This window comes from Lacerta agilis, chromosome 3 (assembly GCF_009819535.1).
Source record: "Lacerta agilis isolate rLacAgi1 chromosome 3, rLacAgi1.pri, whole genome shotgun sequence".
NCBI lineage: Eukaryota > Metazoa > Chordata > Lepidosauria > Squamata > Lacertidae > Lacerta > Lacerta agilis.
This window is the reverse complement of record NC_046314.1, coordinates 15,003,274-15,029,010: the sequence shown is the minus strand read 5'-3', so window position 1 is coordinate 15,029,010 and position 25,737 is coordinate 15,003,274. Positions and strand designations below refer to the sequence as shown.

Genomic DNA, 25,737 nt, shown 5'->3' with positions numbered 1-25,737 from the left:
AAAGTGCTTTAAACTGCCAAAAAGGCTCGCAGAATGACTTACAAATGTATTAGTGACAAAGAACTGCACATTTGGATTCTCATAGATGTTAGGGAGAGGATTTTAAACAATTCAGCTACTAAAAACCTTTATACAGTAGATTTACCATGAAAGCTATGATATAAATTTGCATAGTATCTTGCCATTCTCTTGCAGTTCAAGGGAGCCTGCAAAAAAAGTAGGGTACACAAAGAACTACACAACTAGTTTTGCACTCCTAAAGAAGTTTTGGGCTTTTGTGTCTCAAACAACAGCACTCCAAATCATAGAATTGTAGAGTTGGAAGGGACCCCTGAGGGGAATTGCAAAAACAGTTTGTGATTCCATGTGGCGTGGTCAAAAACCCAAAAAGGGATCCCGGCAAAGAGATTAACTGAATCTGATGGAAGATCATCTATGGCTGCTGGGTTGCATCCAGTTTGTTGAGTGATAAATTGTGAAGGTTGGATTTGGCACAGCTCTTCTGCAATATTTTTGTGTATTTATATTGGTTCGGGGTGGGTGGGGGGAATACTTTTGATATATCATACTGGTTGGCTTTCTAGTAAAATAAAGTAGTAGTAAGTGGCCTTTGGAAAGAAATCCCAAGCTAATGTTCTGCAGCATCATATATATCTTAAGATACACCTGTGTAGACTGAGAACCCACAGAATCGTTTTTTTTATATAAACACTTGGAACTGATCATCTTTTATAAGCACTTCAATAAGGGAGGAGTTCCTATAGTAGGTTGTGGTGCTCTACTGAGGAGAACAAACTAAAACTTCTGCTTTTAATTATATTATGAAACATTGCTAGTCTCCCTCTGTTGTTCCTATTTCCCCAGGTATTTAAGAACCTTGGCAGCGATGTCCTCAAATCTGCTTTTGAAGGTTATAATGCTTGTATTTTTGCATATGGACAGACTGGATCTGGGAAGTCATATACTATGATGGGAAATGCTGTACGTAAAGCTTCTCAGAATTCTACTTTACTTTGTAGAAATGCATGCCTTTTAAAAGTGTGCTACTTTTCTTCTATGTATATAAGATGAGCAACATATATTCTAAGTTGTTACAAGGAACCGCCATATTTTTCTAGCAATTCTGGATTGAATAGAATAATTTAAAGGAATTTTGATATTTAGCAAGGCCTAATTTGGTTGTGCACAGATATAGGCAATAATGTACAAACCAGCTGCATTATATTTAGTTTTAGCTGGGCATGCCTGATGCAGATGTGAACATTGTGGCTCCCCCAAATTGTATACTTGGGAAGAAAAAGATGCATGCTTTCTGGCACAAAGTTTAATCTCAAACAGCATGATATAAACCTGATAGACTAATTCATATTTGCCAATTCATTTTATTTATTTATTTTTAAATCTGCCTGAGATACACTTTCTGAACTGGGCCAGAAAGTAGTCTCCCACAAATGGAAGGAGCCCTTCCATAAACAGAAGGGGAAATGGTACTTTTTGCCAATGCTCCCTTGCTGCACACTGCTTTGCCTTTGTTTCAGCAACTCTACAGAGCCCATTTTCTGGACTCATGGGACTACAGGGATGTGTAGAGGGGAGCAGAGAACGTCCAATTCCATGACTGGGGCTCAGTTCCTATGGCTTTGAATATTCTGTCAGGTTTTTTTTCAGATTGTGACTGCATTAAACAGTATGACAATGGCTCTCATTGTTGCAGGGGGATCTCGGTTTAATACCTCGGATTTGTGAAGGATTATTCAACCGAATAAATGAAAAAACAAGATGGAATGAAGCCTCTTTTCGGACAGAGGTCAGGTATGCTTGTGTAGCAGTTGCATGGCTGTATACAACCAAAATTGTGTTGACTGTTTTGCCTTCCTTTTTCTTATCCATGTCTCAGCTCATTCGGTGGTTAGTTCATTGCAGAAGTTCACAGGCCATGTTTGTTCGTAAGGAAGAGAGAGCTAAACAGTTACAAAGCAAAGATTTCATATAGGACTTCAGTCTGGATTACATTACCTTTTACCCATATAGCTATTTCAAAGGCCTGCTTATTATTTCTGTTCCATTTAAGATCCTGCGAAGACTGTGGGTGTTATACCTAATTTCAGTGACACCAAATGTGGAAGATGGAGGGGGAGAATTCTTTAATCCTTCCCAAAGTGTTGAGGATCTGGTTGACTAATCCTTTCTCAAATGTGCTATAAACATACTCTAGTTCTTTATCCCTTGCAATCCTGCTGCCACCCCAACATCTTATCCCCATTCACATAGTTAAAAAAGCAAATATTTATATTTATCAACCTTTATTTACAGAAAATAATAAATCAGTAATAGATCAGATAAATGTCATACCACAATCATTCATATATATATATATATACACACACACACACACACACATACACACACACATATACATACATACACACACACATTTCTAGACAGCCCTTTATCACAGGGCGGTTTACAACATAAATAAAATACACAACATAGTAACAAACAAAAGACCATAGATTGTTTAATTAGCCAAAGAGGAATAGATGTGGGGGAAAAATGCTTCAGCAGTGCTTGACATTAAATATGTACTGTTTCTAACGTCATCTCAGTTAGCTCTCCTAGATGACAAGAAGTTTTTTCTCCCTGGTCGGGGACTTAGCTGGGCCAGTGCAAGGATGAACAGAGCCTCCCAGCTGTCACTCACAATCAGCTTTCAGCTTCTGGAAACATATGCTTTCTTTGGCAGGCTTGCTTCCACTTCCCCTGACATCCTCTTTCTGGTCAGGGACAGGAATATCAGGACACAGCCAAGAAGATGTCACACTGTTGCATCCTCAGAAGTCTTCTTGCTTCCTGAGGTCAACTTTGCCTTCTGCTGTTACTCTGGCCAGAAGCTATCTAGGAGTTTTCTCTGGACTGCCTGTCTTTAGTGATTCACCTCTTCTTCTGCTTACTGCTAGACCACATTGCTCCTGGATAATGCTGCGACTGACCTTTTATACAGTTTGAGTCAGGACCCCTCTAACCAATAACTTTGAATTATTTCAATATCTGCCATCCCACTGGCCTATACAGTACCTAAGAGCCAATGAGACCCAATAGAATGCTGTGTACTGTGATTATCCTTTAAAATAGTATTCTACTGTGAATCATGATTAGTTTTGGCCATAGGTTGGCCACTGTGAGAACAGGATGCTAGACTTGATGGGTCTTGGTCTCTTTATGTTCTTAAATGCACATATAAAGGTTCTGCTTATGTGAGATTCATTTTAATGGATAGGCTTTTAAACTCGGACCATCTTCTGATTAAAGTATATTTGTTTCAGTTACCTGGAAATATATAATGAACGTGTCAGAGATTTATTGAGGCGCAAATCTACAAAAACAAATAACTTAAGAATTCGTGAGCATCCAAAAGAAGGTCCTTATGTTGAAGGTGGGATTTAAAGAGCTGAATGCTTCTGTTTGTTGGACGTCCAGTTGTATGTGTAATTGTATAAATTTGTCTTTGTTGTAAATTGAAGGCCAGTGTAAATGAAGTTATAAAAGTCTATGAACCCTGTTTGGGTGCGCTAATTTGTGTGTAGCTTGTCACCAGTTACAATGAAAATGTTAAAGATTTCTTCTGGAGTGTGACATCCTACTAATTGAGACTAATGATGGGTCTCACTTATAAATCAAAGGCACTTGTGATGGAGGAGTACTTATTAGAACTTAATTGTCTTAATCCATCCCCTTCCAATTTATGCTATAGTGCCCTGAGAGTACACAATGTTTAGGAAGACTGCAGATTTCTCTTCAGGTTGACATTCTGTATGCTTAACGTGTCTAGCAGTATGTCTTCTACTAAAATAAATACGGCCAATTCAAGCTTGCCATGCAGCTTCTGCACTATTTTGCAATAGAGAAAAGGGCATAATCCGTTTCCCCATATACACTTTTCTTTAACTTCACAATCCTTAGTGCTGTTTGTCAGTTGAATACATTTTAGTCATTCAAATAAGTTAAATCAATACATTTGCATATGACTAAACAATTGTCATATTAAAAGGGGGGGAAATGCTTTCTTTGAGTTAGATCCACACTTGTCATGTATGGAGTGCCATTCACTTGATGTTCCACTGGAGGAAAGCAGGTGGGGAGATGATTTTCAGATTTTTTTCCTTCCTTGTACCCTGTCAAAAACTGCTCCTGTGGAAGAGGCAAAAATTCCCTCTCTCCCTTACTCCAGCAGGAGCCTCCATTGGATCAGAGTCCCTTCTGTGATATGAAGGGAGACCTTCGGTTTGTCTGCATCCAAAACTTTGCTTTCAGGTGGTTCATGAATCTGTTGCATTAAGTGCCAATTTAGAAGAAGTGCAGTGGTACCTCAGTTTTTGAGCATCTCGGAAGCAGAAGGTTTTGGAACCCAAATGCCAAAAACCCGGGAGTAAATGCTTCCATTTTTGAATGCGCCTTGGAAGTTGAATGGCTTCTGCTGTGTGTTTTTCGATTTTCTCCATTGAACCTGCAGCCAGCCCTTTGTGCCTCAGTTTTCAAACATTTCGGAAGTCGAACGGTTTTCTGGAACGGATTACATTCGAGAACCGAGGTACCACTGTATTGCCACCTCATGGCCACCTGTGTGAGGCTTTCTCTTCTTAGATTGTCTCTACCATCAGCTGCATTTAGGAATAGTTATTTTAAAGATGCGGATAACTTTAAAAAGATGTTGCCTGATGAACTGGGGACGCGTCTTCAGTGGATTAAACACTATTAGTTGGTTAAAGGTTGCAGTCCTCATAACTGTTGGCTTGTGTTTATGTTTTCCACAGACTTGTCCAAACACTTAGTACAAAATTATGGTGACGTAGAAGAACTTATGGAAGCAGGAAACATAAACCGGACCACTGCTGCGACTGGAATGAATGATGTCAGCAGCCGATCCCATGCCATTTTCACCGTCAACTTCACTCAGGTACAAAAAGGAGCAGCTCACAATGAATTGTTGACATTTCTCAAATTTAGGTGCAACTCAAATTCAGCTTCAACTAAATTTGAAAAGGGACTTGAAATATGACCTTTCACTCCTTGTTGGATTAAATAGTGGGAATTTGCTACGCCCCACCTCTCAAAAAAATCTGGACAGGAGATAAACACGTGGTTAATGCAGTACTTATAAAATGAGGAGTGCTTTGGCTGAAACCTTTTTAGATGTAACTCTATTAGTCTCTAGGTTTATTTTAAAATTGTTTTCATTTATTTGTTTAATTGATTTATATACTGCCCTTCATCAAAAGATCTGAGGGCAGTTCACAAGACAGTCTTACTTCTAATAATTGGGGAGTGGCTCTAAAGGAGGAGAAATTAATATCCCCCCCTTTTACCTAGTATAATTCTCCACCCAACCTGCACAACTTAATTTTTTAAACTGTTATTTAGAAAAGTAGGGAGAACAGATTTGTTAATTACTTTCTCATCTTGACAGACTTGGAATGCAACTTTATTCATGGGAATTCTCTGTGTAAACAACTATACTCCCCCGCCCCCCAATGGCTACAAATGGAAATACTTATGTTGAGAGTATTGAATTTCAAGTCATTTCACATCAGTTTCTCTGGCACTTATGTGTCTTGGAAAAGGAAAATTATTTCACGTGTGTAAATTACTTGTATGTGTAGAAAATAACTAGGCAAATGATATAGTTGTACCCCTAGTTTTTCTGTTACAAGTGAGAAACAGAAATAGAAACTGTTCCTCCTTTCCTCTTAGACTTCCTTGTTATAGCCCAACATCTTGCTTTTCTGTAGGCAAAGTTTGATGATGAAATGCCATGTGAGACAGTTAGCAAAATACATTTGGTAGACCTTGCTGGAAGTGAGAGAGCAGATGCTACTGGAGCTACAGGTGTCAGATTAAAAGAAGGAGGAAATATTAACAAATCCCTAGTTACTCTGGGAAATGTAATTTCTGCCTTAGGTAAGTCTCTGTTTATTTTAATTTATCGACTTAATTGAGTACCAAACTTGTTATCCAGCCCTCTCTAATGGTAATGTTGCCTCCTTGTTTTGCTCTTTTGCAGCTGATTTATCTCAGGATGCCTCAAACCCCCTTACAAAGAAGAAGCAAGTATTTGTGCCTTACAGGGATTCTGTTTTGACATGGCTTTTGAAAGATAGCCTAGGAGGAAACTCTAAAACAATAATGATTGCAAGTGAGTGTGTGTGCTGAATTACCTTAATTCCCAATGCTTTGCCTTTTTTAAAAAAGGTTATCTATACATCCAATTGATTGTCATTACAAGTGACTCATTAAGCAATATTGCTGTTTGCTATTTTTAATGGGGCTGTCTTCACAACAAAGCTTGAATAATATCCTGCCGGGAGAGTGGAGAGATGAAAGCAGAGTCAGTACACAGTGCTGGGCTCCTGCAGACTAATTGAATGAACTGCCCCCCCCCCCTTAGGCATCTGAGAGCACATACTCAAGGGATGTAACACTCAGCTCTTCAGCTGTGCAGATCTTGGGAAGATAAATGGTGAGATCCTGCTACCTCTATCCATCTCAGGGGAGGTGCAGTTGAAACCCAAACCAGTTGTTGGACTACTTAAGAGGGCGTTTCCCAAGCCCCCCCCTTAAGACTTCAAGGAGGTTCCCCAAATAGGTTAATGTGAATGCCCTACTCTCAGCCTTGAAGCCTGGGTCCCTGCCTGTTGCAAAAAGGGCACTGGAGGAAGAGCATCACGTGTGCTTTGGGCACTTCCACTAGTCATGAGGCCTCGCTCTCAATTCATAGGCAAGAGGCAGGTCTAGGTCATCAACTTTGTGCAGTGTCTGCCTCTGGGAGGGACAAGTGAACTTGTTTCACTGTTGGAAACAAGGCAGAGAACAAACTGCCTTTGTCTTTATTAGAAATCCTCAGGCACTTTTTTTTTAGTTTTTTAAGATTCTGCAAGACTCTTTGCTTGTTTAGATAATGTCCAAATTATGGTGTATCATATTTTGCAGGACATCTCCCTTGGTCCTCAAAGAAGATTGGAATGGTGGAATATTTAATGCTATGTAATGAAACTGTGAACCAAATTAATGCAACATTTCCCCCCCCTAAAATGCCACCCTACTCACAACAGTGCAGCATACCGTTTGCTTTCTCTCCACCCACACAGGGTTTCTAAGATTTCTAAATGATCTACATACGTATAGCCTAATTTTGAATTCACTTTCTTTAGCTATTTCACCTGCTGATGTCAATTACGGAGAAACCTTGAGCACCCTTCGCTATGCAAACCGAGCCAAAAACATAATCAACAAGCCTACCATTAACGAGGATCCAAACGTCAAGCTAATTCGTGAGCTTCGAGCTGAAATAGCCCGGCTGAAAACTCTGCTTGCTCAGGGGAATCAGGTGAGCTTTGCACTTGAGAAATGAGTAGTTTGTTTGAGTGACACCAGGGCTGTCTTAAGCATATGTGGTGCTGGGGTGCCAAAATCCACCCCCCTCCCCGCCTTCTGGATGGAGCTGCTGCGGCTGGAGCTCGGTCGGATGCCGGGTGTTGGTGACAGGGAGGGGGTTACAAATGAAATAAAATGCCCAGGGACTCTTTGTCGCCTGCGTTGCCCTCCCTACTCACATGTTGCCCTCTGTTTCCAGCAAGGCGCCTAAAATTTGGGAGGCAGAGAAAGGGAAGGAGGAAAGTTAAGGCTGGCGGCCGACGGGCACTCAATTGCCAGGCCTCTGTGGGCGGCTTGCAAAAGCCGGTCAGGGGACCCAGAGTGCCCACTCGCCTTGGTCCGATGGCACCTTAATACTTTGAATATGACTCCGTCGTCAGATGCTGGGCAAGAGGGCGGGGGGTTGGGGTGGAGAGCCGGCCGCAGCAAAAGAGCCCGCTGCAGCGCTCCGACTGATGGGCAGACTCTTCCCCGAACTCAACTCTTAGCCCCGGACTCTCAGCCTGGTGCCCATGAGAGCCCGGTGCCCGGGTGCCCTGCACCCCTAGCGCCTATGGGTAAGACAGCCCTGAGTGACACCATCTGTTTCTGTATCTTAAGGATTGTTAAATATACACATGCACGCACACACACACACACACACAGAGAGAGAGAAGATAATTGGGGAGTAGGAAAAGAAGCTGGAATGCCAGGTTAGAGAGAAGAAAACAGGACAAAGCACTGTTTGGGTGCATGAAGCAGGACAAGGGACTGAGTGGTGTAGGAGAAACAGCACAAAGAAAATGAGTCCCCAGCCGACCTGCTCTACCTGCTTTTTACTTTGGACAGGAGCCAGAGAGTGCTGAGGAGGAGGAGGAGGAATTTGTATGAACTTTAAAGGAAGTACGTCATTTGTGGATGTTTTCAGGCTTCTTGTGTGCAAGTTTCCTGAAAGACCTAGAAACTCCTTGACTTATATAGAAATATCTGTCATCTGTGAGGCGCAGTGCGAGAGTTGGAGAACAATCTGCAGTCAGTAACCAATGATCCCGTTTTTCAAATAAAAACAAATTGTTTTAATGATTCTTTTGAGAATCGTTACTCCTAAATAACTTCAACTTATGGCATGCTAAGACCTATTGATATATGGCTAAGGACGGTGGCCTAAAATTGCAGCCTAAGGCTGCAGTCCTATGCATGTCCCCGAGAGTAAGACTCATTGAACCCAACAAGATTTTAATTCTTAAATAGAAATCAATAGTATTGCATTGTAGGTTATCTTTTGTTTTTATAACTTTAATGTTTATTTTGTCTGCCTCACCTAGATTGCGCTTTTGGATTCTCCAACAGCCCTAAGTATGGAAGAAAAGCTTCAACAGAATGAAGCCAGAGTAAGTTCTAGTTCAAACACTTCATCTGTGTCTGAATTCTTGGCAGATTTGCGGGTTTTAAGTTACGCATTCTGTTTTAAGATGATTGATACGCTGTACTTCAGTAAACATGGTTAGGGCAGCTTGTAGAATATATAAAACAATTAAAAATCCATAAATAAAATAGAATAAAAACAGGAGAGGAAAATATTTTGAATTCAAATGCATGAAACCATAGTTATGCATGAAACCATAGTTTAAAATGACTTTTGAAAACATAGCATGAAATGTGAACGAGGTAAAATGGGTTGAAAACTTAGGTTTCATGTACTCATATTCAGTTCAAAGCTGCGATTGGCTTTCATTCCCTCCTGAATGTATCCTCATTTGCTGTTTCATGCTTGCCTCTGTGTAAGGTGTGAAATGGCATTCATGAGGCCAAGACAATTCTTAAGTAAACCTGAATAAAAATATCAACTGAGTAAAGTGGCCAATATGTCAGATCCTGCTTCTCAGATCTATCCATTATCATTTCCCTTGGAAGTCTAACCTCTCCAAAATGTTCCTCATAGTTGCAGTCAAACTCTGATGTCCAGTACTGGCAAATGTCAAAAGTTAGAGCAATTAAATAAATATCATTTCATTAACTTGTCTTTTTTTCAAAGAGGGGTGAGAAAGAAGTCAAACATACATCTGCATGCGTCCCTGGGAAAAATAAGATTATGTTTGCTACTAACTGTTGTGAACATAGTTCAAAATGAAAAACTTCACAATGGATGCAAAATGGAATATATTATTCATTATCTTGCAGGAATCAATCCTTACCCTGTTCAGAAATATATTTCTATGCAGGAAGTATATCGAGTGCTTTTTTATTATCTTTTGTTAACCTCATTAGTATGTTGCATGATTGATTCATGATAATTAATGCAAGCATAATGACTGGAATTTCTCCCTGTACTCTATGATAGTCTATAATTTAATGCAATAATTAATTGGTTGTATGGATTAAACTCTCTATTCCCCATGTTTCAGTAGAAAAATGAAAGCCTTTTTTCTTTTAATTGAATATACTTTTTCTTGAATATTGTACCCTAAAAATAGAACAGAATCAGAACCACGTGTGTATGTGTTTTGCTTTTTAATGCAGGAGAACTGGGATGCAGGCATAAATGAATAAATGTGAGCTTCTAGTTAGCTATGCTGATTTCCCTGGAGAACAGACAGAAAAAATGTGAAAATTAAAGCTTTGGGTTTTATTTGTGAATAATACTTTGGTTTATCTTGTAGGTGCAAGAGCTTACTAAAGAGTGGACCAACAAGTGGAATGAAACCCAAAATATTCTAAAAGTAAGGGTCATCTGAATGCTTCTTCATTTTCTAAATCTAAATGTTTTAAGAATGGGATCCTGTATTTTGTGTTTATTGAATTTACTTATACCTTGTACTGCATGGTCTTATACAGGGTATAGTGCAACAGCATGAAAGTAAAAAGTAGAGTCCTCAATTCTTACTAAAAAATTCTCCCTTATGAAAGAGCTTATGTTAAAAGCTTAAGAGAGAACTTGTGAGGAAGAATTTAAAGCAAACATGCAAGTTTTCAGTATATCAAATTAATAAAAATTTTAAAAGTGGTCAAGACTTTCATGCAATCTGGTTCATTCATATTTTCTGTTCAACACTTAAAAAACCCATTAATGGTTACTTATGGAAATTATTGTTTTTCAGGTAAGGAGTCTTGACTTTTCAAATGTGGTAAAAAGTTTGAATAGGTATACTGTAGACAGATTCAAGGGATTCAATAATCTTGTCTCTGCGTGGATAACCATGCATTTAAATGTGACTTACTGAACTGTGGTCCCTTTTCATATCTGGGACATACTGAACATGCTTCCTCACACACAGCTACTCCAACATAGTGACATTTCATAGAAACTTAAGCAGCTCACTTTTCGTACGTGTGGTGTTAACGGACTTGTCAATGACCCAGGGATATCATACTTCAAAATAAAGTACGCAGTCTGGAATTCAGTGTTGAACTGAAAACTGCTTGGCAGATGGTGCGACAGAATTTGTGTAATTTCTGCCCAGATATTGAATTGGGAATTAGAATATTCACATACTTCAGAATTGTGTGAGAGTGGTTTTTTTTTTTTTTTTACATTATAAGGATTTTTAAACAATGCCAGGGTCTCTTACTAAAAGTAATTTCTCACTCTTGTGTTGCTGTGTTTTTCCCAAAGCCTTGCTTCTCTCATTTGATTTCTTTCCCCCTCCACCCAAGTTTGATGTGCCAGTCATGTGTAACTAGCTTATGTTTCATATTTTAGCTTGGATCTGTACAACATGGTTGCTTTAGGGGAAATGGAAACATCAACTAATTTATCTGCTCTACTTCACTATTGCATGCTAAAACTCTGTGTCCTGGGAAGAAGCAAACTTTAAGTGTACGCCGTAAAATATACTGCTTCTGCAGCATAAAACAGCTGGAAAAGCTGGCTTTCCAGAGCTTATATTGGCTCCCCCTGTACTTTCAATTGCAACTCAGCATTCTCTTGCTCTCCTTTTGCTCTCCTTTATATACCTATATTGAAAAACTCAACCTGAGGTCTGTTTTATACATTACAGATTGAGGGAAGTAGACAAATGTAACTGCTTCTGACATGACAAGGCACATCTTTAACCTGTTTATTTCTAATGTGACCTTCCAGCTAACATGAAATGGGAGATTTCCAAGAAAAGGAAAGCAATACCATTCATTCATTCATTCATTCATTCACTCTGGGCAGCTCCCAACAGAAAATTAAAAGCACAATAAAACGTCAAACATTATAAACTTCCCTAAACAGGGCTGCCTTCAGTTGTCTTCTAAAAGTCAGATAGCTGTTTATTTCCTTGACATCTGATGGGAGGGTGTTCCACAGGGCGGGTGCCACTACCAAGAAGGCCCTCTGCCTGGTAAAAAAAATCGACCCTTGCTGGTTCACATTTCCAGAATTAACAGTAAGGGAGTGTACTGTCTTTCATTACTTTCTAATATCTATTAACAACCATTGGGCCAGTTGGGATATCACAATGAACCATGATTTATTGTGATAGGGAGACACAATGAACAACCGTAGGCTTACAAACTCCTTCCTTCTCCACCATGGCTATAAGGTGATTGGAAGCTTTGGCTTCCGTTTTCAATTCTGCTGCAGTTTAGTGTGTCATCGTGGTTAGAATGTCAGGCTAGGACTTTGGGGACCAGAGTTCAAATCCCGGCTCAGCCTTGAAGTTCACTGTATGACATTTGGCTAGTCGTCAACCCCCAGCCTAACCTACTCCATAGGCTTGTTGTGAGAATAAAATGGAGAGTGGGGAGAACCATGTGTGCCACCTTGATTCCTGGAGGAAAGGTGAGATAGAAACATAGTAATATAGTGTTGTTTTCAAATCCTAAACTATGGCTAAATCTTAATTATGTGCCCTGACCTGTGGGCTGCACAACACTATGAATAAGCAATGAACCATGCAAGGGGTAGGTCCATAGTTTCAGGGTTTCCTGCAATCAGGGAAATGGGGGGTACTTGGGTGTGGGTTTCAGGACCACGGCTAGCAATTCTGTAGCTGAGACAGAACATCCAAGTTGTTTCAGCGGTGTCCAGGAGCAGTCTTTATAGCCTGGGCTAGGTATTCATCAACTAGAGGCCCCAACCCCTGAACACTTCAAGGGCAAGTCCCTTCCTCTGCAGTCACTGGCCGCTTTTAGGCCCTGGGGTTTCAGGCTTTCGGGGTATATCCTCAGGGCTCTCCTGATCCTATGAGGAGTTGGAGGGCCAGCCGTCTGAGTCTGGTGGCACAGCTGTATCCTTGGGGTTCAGGAAAGGATATTTGAGCTCCAGTGACCTTAGTTCCACATTGGATGAGCCAGGAAGTGAGTCCATATTTTACTTGGGCTGCTGTAACTGGACTCTGCCTCATAGGACTCCTGATTGTGGGCCATGACAATAGTTTTTTTTTTTTTTCAAAAAGAAGCCAGATTCTTAAGCCATAGTTTGAAGTTGGATTACTGTAAGATATAGCTATTGGTTTACTATGAACACTTCTACCTGGGTTATTTTACTCGTCCTCCCGAGAGTTCATATGAAACAAAGCACGATGTTGGGTTTCGCTACAGTTGGGTTTTGGCTGCAGATCATGCTTTGTTGGGAGTGAAACAAAACTATTACCTCTGGTTCAGACATAACACTAGACCAGGCATTGTGGTTTTTTCTCTGCACAACCAAGGAGGAGCAATGCAAGAGTGATTGGCTTATTTCATTTTCATTTCATTATGCATAGTAGGCCATGGTTTATGGCTTACCTTGAAATGCAGACACGGTCAGGTCGGGATGGGTATTTTTTACGTTATGGAAGGAAGCTTAATTTATATTATGGAGTTAAAATATGCTCCCATGCCCTCATTTTCTGTTGTATTGTATGCATGGGAATAGAGTTCATGTATGATTTGGGCTTTTGACTAATTCTGGAGGACAAAATCATTTCCCACTTTACCAACTAGAGAGAAGCCATTATAAAATAATGGAGTGATCTCTTGGCAGAAGTGCAGATCTCTATTACAGTCTGAACCTGACAGTTTAGTATAAGATCTGCTTTTGTGAGTGATCTACGTACATACTCAAAAGCCTTTTCCCCCTAATGTGTATTTCTGTCTATAATCAAATTCCTTAGCTTTGAAATCCAAGTAAGGTGTTGAATAGTTTGACCCAATCTGCTGTGTGCTGCCTTTCCAGCTTTGTCAATGCAAAATCTACTCACCATGAACTATGTTTTTTGGGAGGAAAATTGTTCTTGTGTATGCAGGTGTGCTATTAAAACTGCTCAGTCTCACTTCTCTTTGACGAAAGGATTGCTGATTGGGGAATGAAGAGGGTGGTTTCTTTATTTTTCATGTTTTTGAGATCTCTGTAACTTGATCTAAAGCTCTGCCTTAGCAGTTGAATGGATTCAGCAGGCCACATTTGTCCCATGATGGTTGTAGCTGTCTTGTGTTATTGACAGAAGGCTATGCTACAGTAACAATGCATATAAAAATGGGAGAGTAGGCATCAATTCATATGCTTGTGAAATCTGTGTGAAACTTCCTGTAACCAATAAGACATTTTTAAAAATTCAGGGTGAGCATTGAGTTGCGTAGAATGCTTCCTTGGTTGCCTTAAATAAGCTGATGTTCTGAATTATGGTTGTTGATCGCACAGAAAGCTGAAGAGCTGACTGGACACCAGGGGGCGCTGGGAGCAGGGCTTGTGTTTGTACCCTTTCTCTGTCCCCTTTGCATCCTGAACACACCACACCAATAAAACTCGAGCAGTTAATTCTACCATATACCTGATCTTACTGGAAGAAGGAAATTCATTGCAAGCACTTCAAACTGAATCAGTGTTACTCAATTACTACCGGTAGGATCGGAGGAGATGAGACGGTGTTTTTGGATATTAGTTAACCAAATGTAGCTTATTTATTTCACATGTCTACTTAATATTGTACATGTGTGTGTGCAAAATATGAGCATAACAATAGCAGAAAAATGCTTGGAGTCATTTAAGAAAAAATGTTTAGGATCAATTGGTGTTTATTTTATTAAAATAACTTGATTCATTCATAAGCTTCCCTGGGATCTTTACATGCTGAAAAATGCAATATAGACGCTTTGAACAAATAAATTATTTTTCAGTTCCAAGGAGCACTCCTTGTCTTCACTTCTCTTAGCTTTAATTCTTTGTGGTCAGCATTACTTTGTACAAAATTTGAATTGTGCTATCCAAGTACAATTCTCCTTAAACAGTGCCTCTGGCTATCACTACTTAGTTACACAGAGCTCCCGGAATTTGATCGTAATTGTTTTCAGTATTCAATCCCCCCCACCCCACATAATCTCTTTTCTCACTTTGTTGGTCATCTTCCCCAATTCTCTCTCTCTCCCCCCCTCCCCCAGACACACTTTATCTAATTTCCTCTTCTTAGCCTTACTCTTCTTTGCTGATTTACTATGCTTAGTCATCTGTGTCATGGATCCCAGCCCTCCTGTCTTCACCTTAAGAAGTTCTGCATGCTTGCTTGTCCTCCCACCAGCATGCTACGGGTCTTTGTCCTTGAACAATAGTAGCAATATAACTATGACAACAATGCCGGACAAGCTGGAATATAAAGCAGGGATTTAAAACTTTAAAGCCTTCCTCCCCTTCTTCTCCAAACTTTTGTCCTGCTGCTCCCCAGTCGAAATGCATCCTTCCCACAAATATGTTCTGTGCTTACATAGGGCTTTATTGTCATTAGGTCAACGGTTTAATGCCCGGCCGAGGCTTCTGGCATTATTCTCTGCCAAACTTTCAGATCTCTGAAAAGGCGGCTGCTTCTCAAAACGAATAACCACAATTGTATCTTTTCCTCCCCCTTCTGCCAAAACCCGAGGGCAAATTCAAACAACCGTTCTGGCAGGTTGGTTACCATACTCGTTGAACTGGCAGAAGTTTCGTTACAGCAGCTTATGTTTCGCCACCGTCCCAAAATGCCAGTTACCAACATCCTCTCAATCTTTTGCAAAAGTGAGTTGGTTAAGGATATGGTGCCCCATGCTCTGAGCTTGTGGCTAAGCTTAATAGATTAGTAAGTAAGTAAATTTTTATTTATACCCCGCCCAAGACCAGGCTCAGGGCGGCTAACATCACATATCAAATACATTAAAACACAATCAACCAATTAATTAAAATACAGCTTAAAAATTAGAATCAGGATAAAAATTAAATGATTGCCCACGAATTACAACCATAGGGGTCGGGAACCTCAAGTATTCATCAGGGCCAGCTATCCATGTTGGTCCCACATGAGCTGATAAAAGGGCCAAAGAGGTAACTTACAGGGTCCCATAGAGGGGGGTCAAACTGGGCCCGGACCGAAGGCCAGGCGGAACAACTCCATCTTGCAAGCCCTGCAGAAAGATGTCAAGTCCCGCAGGGCCCTGCTCTCCTGCAGTAGAGTGTTCCACCAGGCTGGGGCCAAAGCCAAAAAGGCCTTGGTCCTGGTTGAGGCCAGTTTAACCTCCTTGAGATGACGTTTTCAGTACCAATTCAGTTGCCCCATAAACACAACAGCCTGGCAGAATTGCTCTGCAAATTGATCCCCGTGGTTATTTTATTTTATCATTGATTTCCCCTTTGTAGCTTACTTTAGTGTTTAGAATGTTTCTGGAAAATCCCATAACTTCTAAAAAGTCACCAAGGTTATAGTTTTAACATTGCATTACTGTATTCAGCTGTGAAGAAATTATCCTGTCCTTCTGACTGTTCAAAACTTATCTGCGCTTCGTTTTCCTCACCACTAGATGTCACTGCAGATGCAGCAATTTGCTTTCCCTGCATGTAGGGCTCTTTGGATATATCAAAGGGAAATGGTTTGGAATAATCTGGCTTCATGTTCTATCTAGATAGCAGTTTGAAGAATTGCAAAACATTGCTATAGGTGTAGGTTGTAACAAGATAATGTAATTCTGACTGAAGAACTTGTGAACGACTGTTCTTTGCTGCGATGTGCAATCATTTGCACAAACAGATAAAATATTAATTAGTTTTCATTGTGACTTATTCCAAATACCATTGGTAGCTTTTGCAACAGCAGTGCTCATAACAGAAGGCCCATTTCTCCTTTTGAAACTGCTTTATATGCATTGGTAGGAAATTTCCCATTGGCAGAAATGAGACCTTCCCTGCCAATACAAATAGCTGCTTTTGAAGAGCAATTTTTGCCCTGGGATAGAAAGGGTTAAGCTCCTCCTCTGCTATGACCTCAGTAATTATCAGCCCCGTCCCAAACTGATCTTTCTAAAGTGCATGTTAAATGCAAAGTCATATCTATGTCACATCAAGATTTTAAGCTGAAAATTTGTCCCCTGTTTTAACTGAACTCTGTTGGTATATTTTTCAATTTTTGTTACTCTGTTCTAGCCTGTTTTGAGTTATTTCTTTGTACTGAAGTGTAATTTGATAAATGCACTTTTACTGTTTTAATGTGTTTTAACTCCTGTTCTGGTTACATGGGAGTCCATTGAAATTACTCTTCCAGTTGAGCCCATTATCTGCTTCCTCGGGGTGTCTCTACTACCCCCACAGAGAAGGTAGTGCATTTCTGAGGAATGCAGTTCGGTTACATGAAACATAATCCTCATTCGGAAGAGGGGAAAGAATTATGCCCAGGATCCTAAACTCCCATGAGTTGGGCAAAAGATTCCTGCATTGCAGGGGATTGAACTAGATTACCGTTGTGGTCTCTTCCAACTCTAGACTTTAATGATTCTGTGAGTGGAACTTTACTCATAGAATATTGACCTTGTAAGAAAGGAAGGGGGCAGTTTTGCTGCTGTGACTCCCAATTCTGCTCCATAATGTTGGAGCATCCTACAAAAAACATTGGAGGTGGTGACGGGGGCTGCAAGGGAGGGAGGTGAAAATTTCTTCCCCCCGCCCACAGCCATGGGGGTGAGTTCCCGAAACTGTCCCAGCTTCTGCCAATCTAGCAGTTCCAAAGCACACCAGTGCAAATAGATAAATAGGTACTGCTGTGGCGGGAAGGTAAATGGCATTTCCGTGCACTCTAGTTTCTGTCACGGTGTTCTGTTGCGCCAGGAGAGGTTTAGTCATGCTGGCCGCATGACCCAGAAAGCTGTCTGTGGACAAACGCTGGCTCCCTTAGCCTGAAAATTGAGATGAGCACTGTACCTCATAGTCACCTTTGACTGGACTTAACCGTCCAGGGGTCCTTTACCTTTGCCTTTAATGTGAACATGAAAAGCATCTTCTGTGACTTAGACAAGTGTGCTGTTTATCAAGTTCATGTGCTTATCCCCCTGAATAATCAAACCCCTTTTGAAAGGCTATCAGGCAGTTTTAAAGATTCTTTAGTCTTTTTCAACAATCTGCCTTTTAACCAATGTATCGATGACACGTATTTCCTTAAATTCTGTCACCACCAAAATCCAAAAGGTGTATTGGGTGTTGAAGTAACAATCTTTTAAAGAAAGATTTGCTTGTGCAAATGTTTTATTCTCTCTCTCTCGTTTGCAGAGACTTGATTTTTAGCAATGCGGACATTAATTATGCTAGTTTTTGTGATTGTGGCAATAACAATTTCTTTTTATGTGTTAACAGACGTCAATATTTGTATAGCTATGTTAGCAAACAGTTCTTGGGAGAGGCGAGTAATAAATAATGGAAAAAGTAAACTGAATTCATAAGATCTGTAATGGGCCTGTAATTCCCTCTCCTCTGCCACCCTAAAAGAATTCTATCATTAATTGCACATCATTATAACTTAACTGTGCCAGTAGCTGCTCATTTGGACAGAGTTGCATGCTACATCTGCCTTTTTTAATTGACATTTATTTTGGAGGCCTATTGATGTCTGTGTGGGCTGTTTTGGCACCACCTGTATTTTCACAGTAAGCTGCTCTCAACAGTGCTGTGTTTGTGTAATATGGTCATCTTCTCTCCCTTCCCTTTGCTCGCTTTTTAAAAACTCACTGTGTGTTCTTTAATGCTCTCTCTCCCCCTGCCTCCGATTGATGGGGGTAGTATGACCTAACATAAGGAAAGAGAAAGATCTTAATAGGAAATTTCAGCTTAGCAGTGTGTGTGCATGTGCGTGCGTGTGATGTATGCTTCTTGTGTGTGCTTTTAAACACAGGTTCTTTTAAATCACTGTATTTGTTATGAATAGTCTTTGATCTTTTAAAAACAGATGGGAGCCAGTAATCCATGGAGGAGACTTCACTGATCTGGAAGAAGCGACAATCTAGTTTCTAGAAGTTCGTTTGGAATGGCTGCCACACAATTAGACTCTAGGAATCTTGGTTCTCAGACTTAATCCATTCTGGAAGCCCATTCGACTCCCGAAACCATTCGAAAACCAAGGCTTGGCTTCCGATTGGCTGCAGGAGCTTCCTGCACTCAAGCAGAAGCTGCGTCGGACGTTCAGTTTCTGAAAAACGTCCGAAAACTGGAACACTTACTTCCAGGCTTTCGGCGTTCAAGAGCCAATTTGTTTGTCAACTAAGCCCTTCGAGAACCAAGTTACCACTGTACATTTTTTTACTATTTGGGTAGAAGAATAAGTGAATGTCAAAAAACAAAAACAGCTCGGTTCTGTTCCTAGAGGGATTTCTGGATATTGGGAGAGATTCAGCGAGCATCTATTTGCATAAGGAGATTTTTAAAATCTCTCCTCCCACTGTAGCTACCCGCATCCCCCCTAAAATAAAATAAAATAAAATAAAATAAAGCTTAAGAGGATTTGTTGCTACATAGGGGGTGCATGGAGAGTTGGAGGGAGGGGAGAAGAGAAACCAGTGTTGTACACACAGATTTCCATTGTATGAGTAGGCAGACATTGTTGAATGTCACCCATTGCTTGTAACTTTAACTATTTGCTGCACTGAGGTTTATGAGCAGGGCTTCAGTTACAGAGTTTGTACAGCATTACAGTGCACCCAAAAAACTTGCATAACAATTTTTTTAAAAAACAAACAAACCCGGCACTGCATTAGCAAGGCCCACGGAATAAGTTTCTCCTTCCTTAATGGGCATCTTATCACTTCAGTATGAATATCAAATATGTCAGAATAACTTTCTCACAACAGGTTTTGGCATTCCTTTTCTTGTCACTCATACCCAGATGCTATTTAATTTTTCTCAAAAAAAACACCAGTATTTTGACTTAACGGAGCCTGATGGAAGGCATTGAGAATCAAGCCAATTCTCACTTATTAGACAAGCTTTCAATAATCGTCTGTATAGACTTAGATTCTCCTGAGCAGAATGCTGCCCGTGGGAATGTGATGTTCATGTCTGTAGTACTCATTCCGTACCACCTGTAAAAGCAAGAAAGCTTTTATAATTGGGTTTGGATTTTTGAGATCCCAGTTTTACATGATCGGGAATACTGGCTGAGTTGCAGCAGTCCGGGCTCCTGGAATGGCAAATGGGGGCAGTCTTAAATGGACAGTCAGAACAGGACCACTTTGACTGGGGCAATTGCCGGCGGATCATCGCAGTGCCCAAATGTGCAACATGAAAGCAAAGGCCACAACACACATACTTTTTAGGTATGTGCTTAACACAGGCACCCCCAAACTCGGCCCTCCAAATGTTTTGGGACTACAACTCCCATCATCCCTAGCTAACAGGACCAGTGGTCAGGGATGATGAAATTGTAGTCCCAAAACATCTGGAGAGTTGAGTTTGGGGGTGCCTGGCTTAACATATCCTAAGTATATGTACTCAGAAATTAAAGTAAGATGCAAAGGATAATATCTATAGGATGCAAACATCAAGGAGCCATGATGAGATGTGGTTCCTTGTTGCGTATATAGTGAAGGGCGAGATGCGGGTGGCGCTGTGGTCTAAACCACTGAGCCTCTTCGGCTTGCCAATCAGAAGGTTGGCGGTTCGAATCCACGCGACAGAGTGAGCTTCCATTGCTCTGTCCCAGCTCATGCCAACCTAGCAGTTCAAAAGCATGCCAGAGCAAGTAGATAAATAGGTACCACTGTGGCTGGAAGGTAAATGGCGTTTCCATGCGCTCTGGTTTCCGTCATGGTGTTCTGTGGCACCAGAAGCGGTTTGTCATGCTGGCCACATGACCCAGAAAGCTGTCTGTGGACAAATGCCAGCTCCTTCGTCCTGAAAGTGAGATGAGCGCCGCAACCCCATAGTTGCTTTTGACTGGATTTAGCTTTCCAGGGGTCCTTTACCTTCATATAGTGAAGGAAACCTGTATTTGCAGCTGTGCAATTTTTGAAGTGGCCTTCAGTTCCAGTGGCCCACATATCAGTGGAATCCTAAGTGTGATTGGTGAGGATCAGAGCAGCACCCAGAACCTTGCCACCTTTTCCCTTGTGGAAAACAGAGGCTCTTCTCCTTTCACTGCACCAGCTCCATTGTGATACAGCTGAGGGGGCTGATGGTCAAGCCCTTGGGGGATTCACATAGTTTGGGATCCAGCAGATTCAAAGTAGGCCCAGTCGGGGGGCTTTCTGCCCGCTGCCACCGCAGTTCCTTTCTCCCTGCCCAAGAATCACTACTTGCCATCCTAACCTCCTCCAGCCACCAACGTAGGTGCAATAGAATTGTGCTTTAAGTGTGTTTGAAATTGAAGCCTAGAAGAGAACTGATTTTAGTGTCTCTTTAGATTGCGTTTTCTATGGAGTCGCCAATTTTTGAATTAAAAAATGAGTCCTCTGCATAGGGTGGGAGGTGGTACCATGGCAAAGCCTTGGTGCGTCTTTGAGTGTAACCAAGAGTGGGGGGAAATCTTAGACTTAAATGTTTATTACCTGTCAGAATGCGTTTAAACTTTCCATCATTATGGTTCTAATTAGCTCCTGATTCTGCAAATGCTTTGAACATAAGAATGAGACTACTTAGTGAATTTATACCCCTCTGGAACATAGGAACAGAGGCGTAGGAAGCCGCTCAGGCACCTGGAGCGGCAAACATGACGTGTGCCCGGGGGCAGGGCGTTGCTACGTAGTGTGCATGCGCAGCATCGCTACATACGACGCATGCGTTGTACGTAGCGATGCCACACATGTGTGTTACGTAGCGGGTTGCCGGTGGCGCCGTTCCAGCGCCGGACGGACGGTGCTGGAGTGCCGCCACTGGCAAACCACATGCCTTGTCACCCCCGGAGATGTGGCACCGGGAGCGCACTGCCCCCCACCCCATTGCTACGCCCCTGGACAGGAGGATGGGCCTTTGTGCTATGTGCAGCTTCCCATTGTAAGGTAAAATGTAATTGTTAATACAGTGGAGCTCATAATGCTCAGCTTGGAGGTTATTTTGAAACTTATTTGTATTGCATCAGTAACAGAGCACATAAAATTGGGTGGCTTAAGAAACAGTTATGGAGTGCAAAGCAGGATTTGTGTGCTTGTAGAAGTATGAAAGATATCAAAATCCATAGCTATCTGACCAGCCAATTACCTATGACATTTGAGAGAGCAAGAGCACCAATTAGTTTATGGTATGGGCACACAAAATCAAACTGATAGGTTTTTAAAGGCCATTTCATCTGTCTTCGTGAAAACACTTGATCTTTTTACTTGAAACCAGCACGAGTACACTTTTTGTGTTTGCTGTGTTCTGACCTTTCGATGGCTGTTTTGTATTAGGTTTCCAAAGAGGATGGACCATATAGCTCAGTGGCAGAGCATTTGTGTTGCATGCACGGGGTTCATGCTTCAAGCCCTGGCATCTCCAGTTAGAGCTTTGAGAGAGTACTGTCTGAAACCCTGCAAAGCTGCTGCTTGTCCGTGTAAACAGCACGAAGCTAGATGCACCAGTGGACCGACTTGGTATAAGGCAGTTTTTGACATATCCAACTCAAAACCTAAGTGTGGGGCCATTGAGATAAGCTCTGATGAAAATGAACATTTATTTCTTGGAGAATGTTAGGTGGAAATGGCTTCATCAGTTACTTCAACAGGTATTATAATTTCTGATCCCTGTGCAGTGATTGTATCGAGGCTGCTTGGACGAGTGAAACCGACCACCTGTCTCCTTGATCCTTGCCCATCCTGGCTAATAAAAACGAGTCAGGAAGGGCTGGGTGATGGGCTCCGCAGGGTGATGAATGTTTCCCTCTGCGAGGGAGTCTTCCCAGACCCGCTGAAAGAGGTGGTCATTAAACCACTTCTTAAAAAAAAACATCTTTAGACCCGGCTAATATGGCCAACTATTGCCCAGTCTCAAATCTACCATTCTTGGGCAAAGTGATTGAGCGGGTGGTTGCTGAACAACTCCAAGCACGCCTGGAGGATGCGGACCATTTGGATCCCTTCCAATCAGGATTCAGGCTTCATCATGGGACTGAAACTGCCTTGGTCGCGCTGGTCGATGATCTCCGGCGAGCTAGGGACAAAGGTGAGAGCTGTTTCCTAGTTCTGCTGGATCTCTCAGCGGCCTTTGACACCATTGACCATAACATCCTTCTGGACTGTCTAGAGGGGCTGGGGGCTGGGGGGGGGCTGTTATACAGTGGTTCCGCTCCTTTCTCCAGGGCCGTGCGTCCAGAAAGTGGTGTTGGGGGATCAGTGTTCAGACCCCTGGGCTCTCACTTGTGGGGTGCCTCAGGGTTCCGTCCTCTCCCCCATGCTTTTTAATATCTATATGAAGCCACTGGGAGAGATCATCAGGGGGTTTGGGCTGGGTGTTCATCAATATGTGGATGACACCCAGCTCTATCTCTCTTTTAGATCAGAACCAGTGAAGGTGGTGAATGTCCTGTGTGAGTGCCTGGAGGCGGTTGGAGGATGGATGGCAGCTAACAGATTGAGGTTGAATCCTGACAAGACAGAAGTACTGTTTTGGGGGGACAGGCGGGTGTGGGGGACTCCCTGGTCCTTAATAGGATAACTGTGCCCCTGAAGGACCAGGTGCGCAGCCTGGGGGTCATTTTGGACTCACAGCTGTCCATGGAGGCACAGGTTAATTCTGTGTCCAGGGCGGCTGTCTACCAGCTCCATCTGGTATGCAGGCTGAGACCCTACCTGCCCGCAGGCGAATTGATGCTTTTGAATTATGGTGCTGGAGGAGACTCTTGAGAGTCCCATGGACTGCAAGAAGATCAAACCTATCCATTCTGAAGGAAATCAGCCCTGAGTGCTCACTGGAAGGACAGATCCTGAAGCTGAGGCTCCAATACTTTGGCCACCTCATGAGAAGAGAAGACTCCCTGGAAAAGACCCTGATGTTGGGAAAGATCAGAGGACGAGATGGTTGGACAGTGTTCTCGAAGCTACCAACACGAGTCTGACCAAACTGCGGGAGGCAGTGGAAGACAGGAGTGCCTGGCGTGCTCTGGTCCATGGGGTCACGAAGAGTCGGACACGACTAAATGACTAAACAAACAACAACAACAACATTCAGTATACATTGAGTGCAGGGCTATGTACCCTTTCATGGGAGTAAGTTCCACTGAATTCAATGAGACTTCCTTCTGAATTGATGTGAATAGGCTTGTTCTATCCAGCCCACTTGAAATCAGTTGACAGTAGCCCCAACATTTCTCTTCCATGCCTGATTTAACATTACAATGCCTATCATAACGAAGATCTCAATATCTCACAGCATGTCAGCACATTTTCCTGAGGCTGTTATATAGGACAGAAGACTAATTTAGTTCTGCTGTGTTAAATTGTACTTCTCTCATTTTTATATTGTTTTAATGTTATAAATTTTATCTACTTGTTTTGCTTGGAACCAATAGAATCTTCTGTTACATTACAAGAGAACTGAATAATGACTGGTAATGATAGTAAGCATACTTAAATCATTTGCAAAGAACATTTATAGGTGCTCAGCTGGTTTCTCTTTGTAACCTGATCGCTTCTTAATCAATTGGTATTAGCTGCAAATTACCAGGTAGCCATAAACCAAACAAGCTAAATTATAGACAACAGTAATGGTTTATAGCTCAAAAGAAACTTATTTTGCAGCATGGATTGCAATTGCTTTTGGCTAAATCAGATTAGCATGACAATCTAGCCTGTTTTAACTTCTTAACAACTAATCAAATCAGGTATGAAACCTGCAGGAGACATTGATTTTTCACTTTTCACTATACAGTTCGCAGGAATTGTCCAAGGAGAACTTAACACTTGCAAACCTTTCTCCCTATGCTATTGCCTACCTGGGTTAAAAGAAAAGTATTGCATAGGAACCTGGAATGTAAGAACCATGAACCTTGGTAAGCTGGATGTGGTAAAAAATGAGATGGCAAGAATAAACATTGACATCCTAGGCATCAGTGAACTAAAATGGACAGGAATGGGCGAATTCAGTTTGGATGACTATCATATCTACTACTGTGGGCAGGAATCCCGTAAAAGAAATGGAGTGGCCCTCATAGTCAACAAAAGAGTGGCGAAAGCTGTACTGGGATGCAACTTCAAAAATGATAGAATGATCTCGATACGAATCCAAGGCAGTCCTTTTAACATCACAGTAATCCAAGTTTATGCACCAACTACCAGTGCTGAAGAAACCGAAATTGATCAATTCTATGAAGACTTACAACACCTTATAGAAATGACACCAAAGAAGGATGTTCTTCTCATTATAGGGGATTGGAATGCTAAAGTAGGAAGTCAAGAGATAAAAGGAACAACTGGCAAGTTTGGCCTTGGAGATCAAAATGAAGCAGGGCAAAGGCTAATAGAGTTCTGTCAAGAGAACAAGCTGGTCATCACAAACACTCTTTTCCAACAACACAAGAGACGACTCTACACATGGACATCACCAGATGGGCAACATCGAAATCAGATTGATTATATTCTCTGCAGCCAAAGATGGAGAAGCTCTATACACTCAGCAAAAACAAGACCTGGAGCTGACTGTGGCTCAGATCATCAGCTTCTTATAGCAAAATTCCAGCTTAAACTGAAGAAAGTAGGAAAAACCACTGGGCCAGTAAGATTCAATCTAAATCAAATTCCTTATGAATACACAGTTGAAGTGAAGAACAGGTTCAAGGATTTAGATTTGGTGGATAGAGTACCTGAAGAACTGTGGATGGAGGCTCGTAACATTATACAGGAGACAGCAACGAAAACTATCCCAATGAAAAAGAAATGCAAGAAAGCAAAGTGGCTGACCAATGAGGCCTTACAAATAGCGGGGGAGAGAAGACAAGCAAAATGCGAAGGAGATCGTGAAAGATACAGGAAATTGAATGCAGATTTCCAAAGAATAGCAAGGAGAGACAAGAGGGCCTTTCTAAACGAGCAATGCAAAGAAATAGAGGAAAATAACAGAATGGGAAAAACCAGAGATTTATTCAAGAAAATTGGAGATATGAAAGGAACATTTCGTACAAAGATTACCACAATTAAGGACAAAAGTGGAAAGGACCTAACAGAAGCAGAAGACAT

General features: G+C 41.6%; 1 protein-coding gene across 8 annotated transcripts in view; it reads left to right on the top strand.

Moving 5' to 3' along the window:
* Positions 1-25,737, top strand: part of KIF16B (kinesin family member 16B) — a 94,664-nt gene that overhangs the window by 9,144 nt on the left and 59,783 nt on the right. For 5 of the 8 annotated variants that reach the window (XM_033142894.1, XM_033142895.1, XM_033142893.1 and 2 more), the window contains exons 4-12: positions 865-981; positions 1,715-1,812; positions 3,324-3,433; positions 4,812-4,954; positions 5,787-5,955; positions 6,059-6,190; positions 7,206-7,381; positions 8,733-8,798; positions 10,068-10,127. In XM_033142894.1, the coding sequence (XP_032998785.1) occupies positions 865-981; positions 1,715-1,812; positions 3,324-3,433; positions 4,812-4,954; positions 5,787-5,955; positions 6,059-6,190; positions 7,206-7,381; positions 8,733-8,798; positions 10,068-10,127 (1,071 nt within the window). Of the gene's footprint in view, positions 1-864; positions 982-1,714; positions 1,813-3,323; positions 3,434-4,811; positions 4,955-5,786; positions 5,956-6,058; positions 6,191-7,205; positions 7,382-8,732; positions 8,799-10,067; positions 10,128-25,737 lie in introns of those variants that run through there. The other 3 variants (XM_033142890.1, XM_033142891.1, XM_033142892.1) reach the window with 3 other exon arrangements.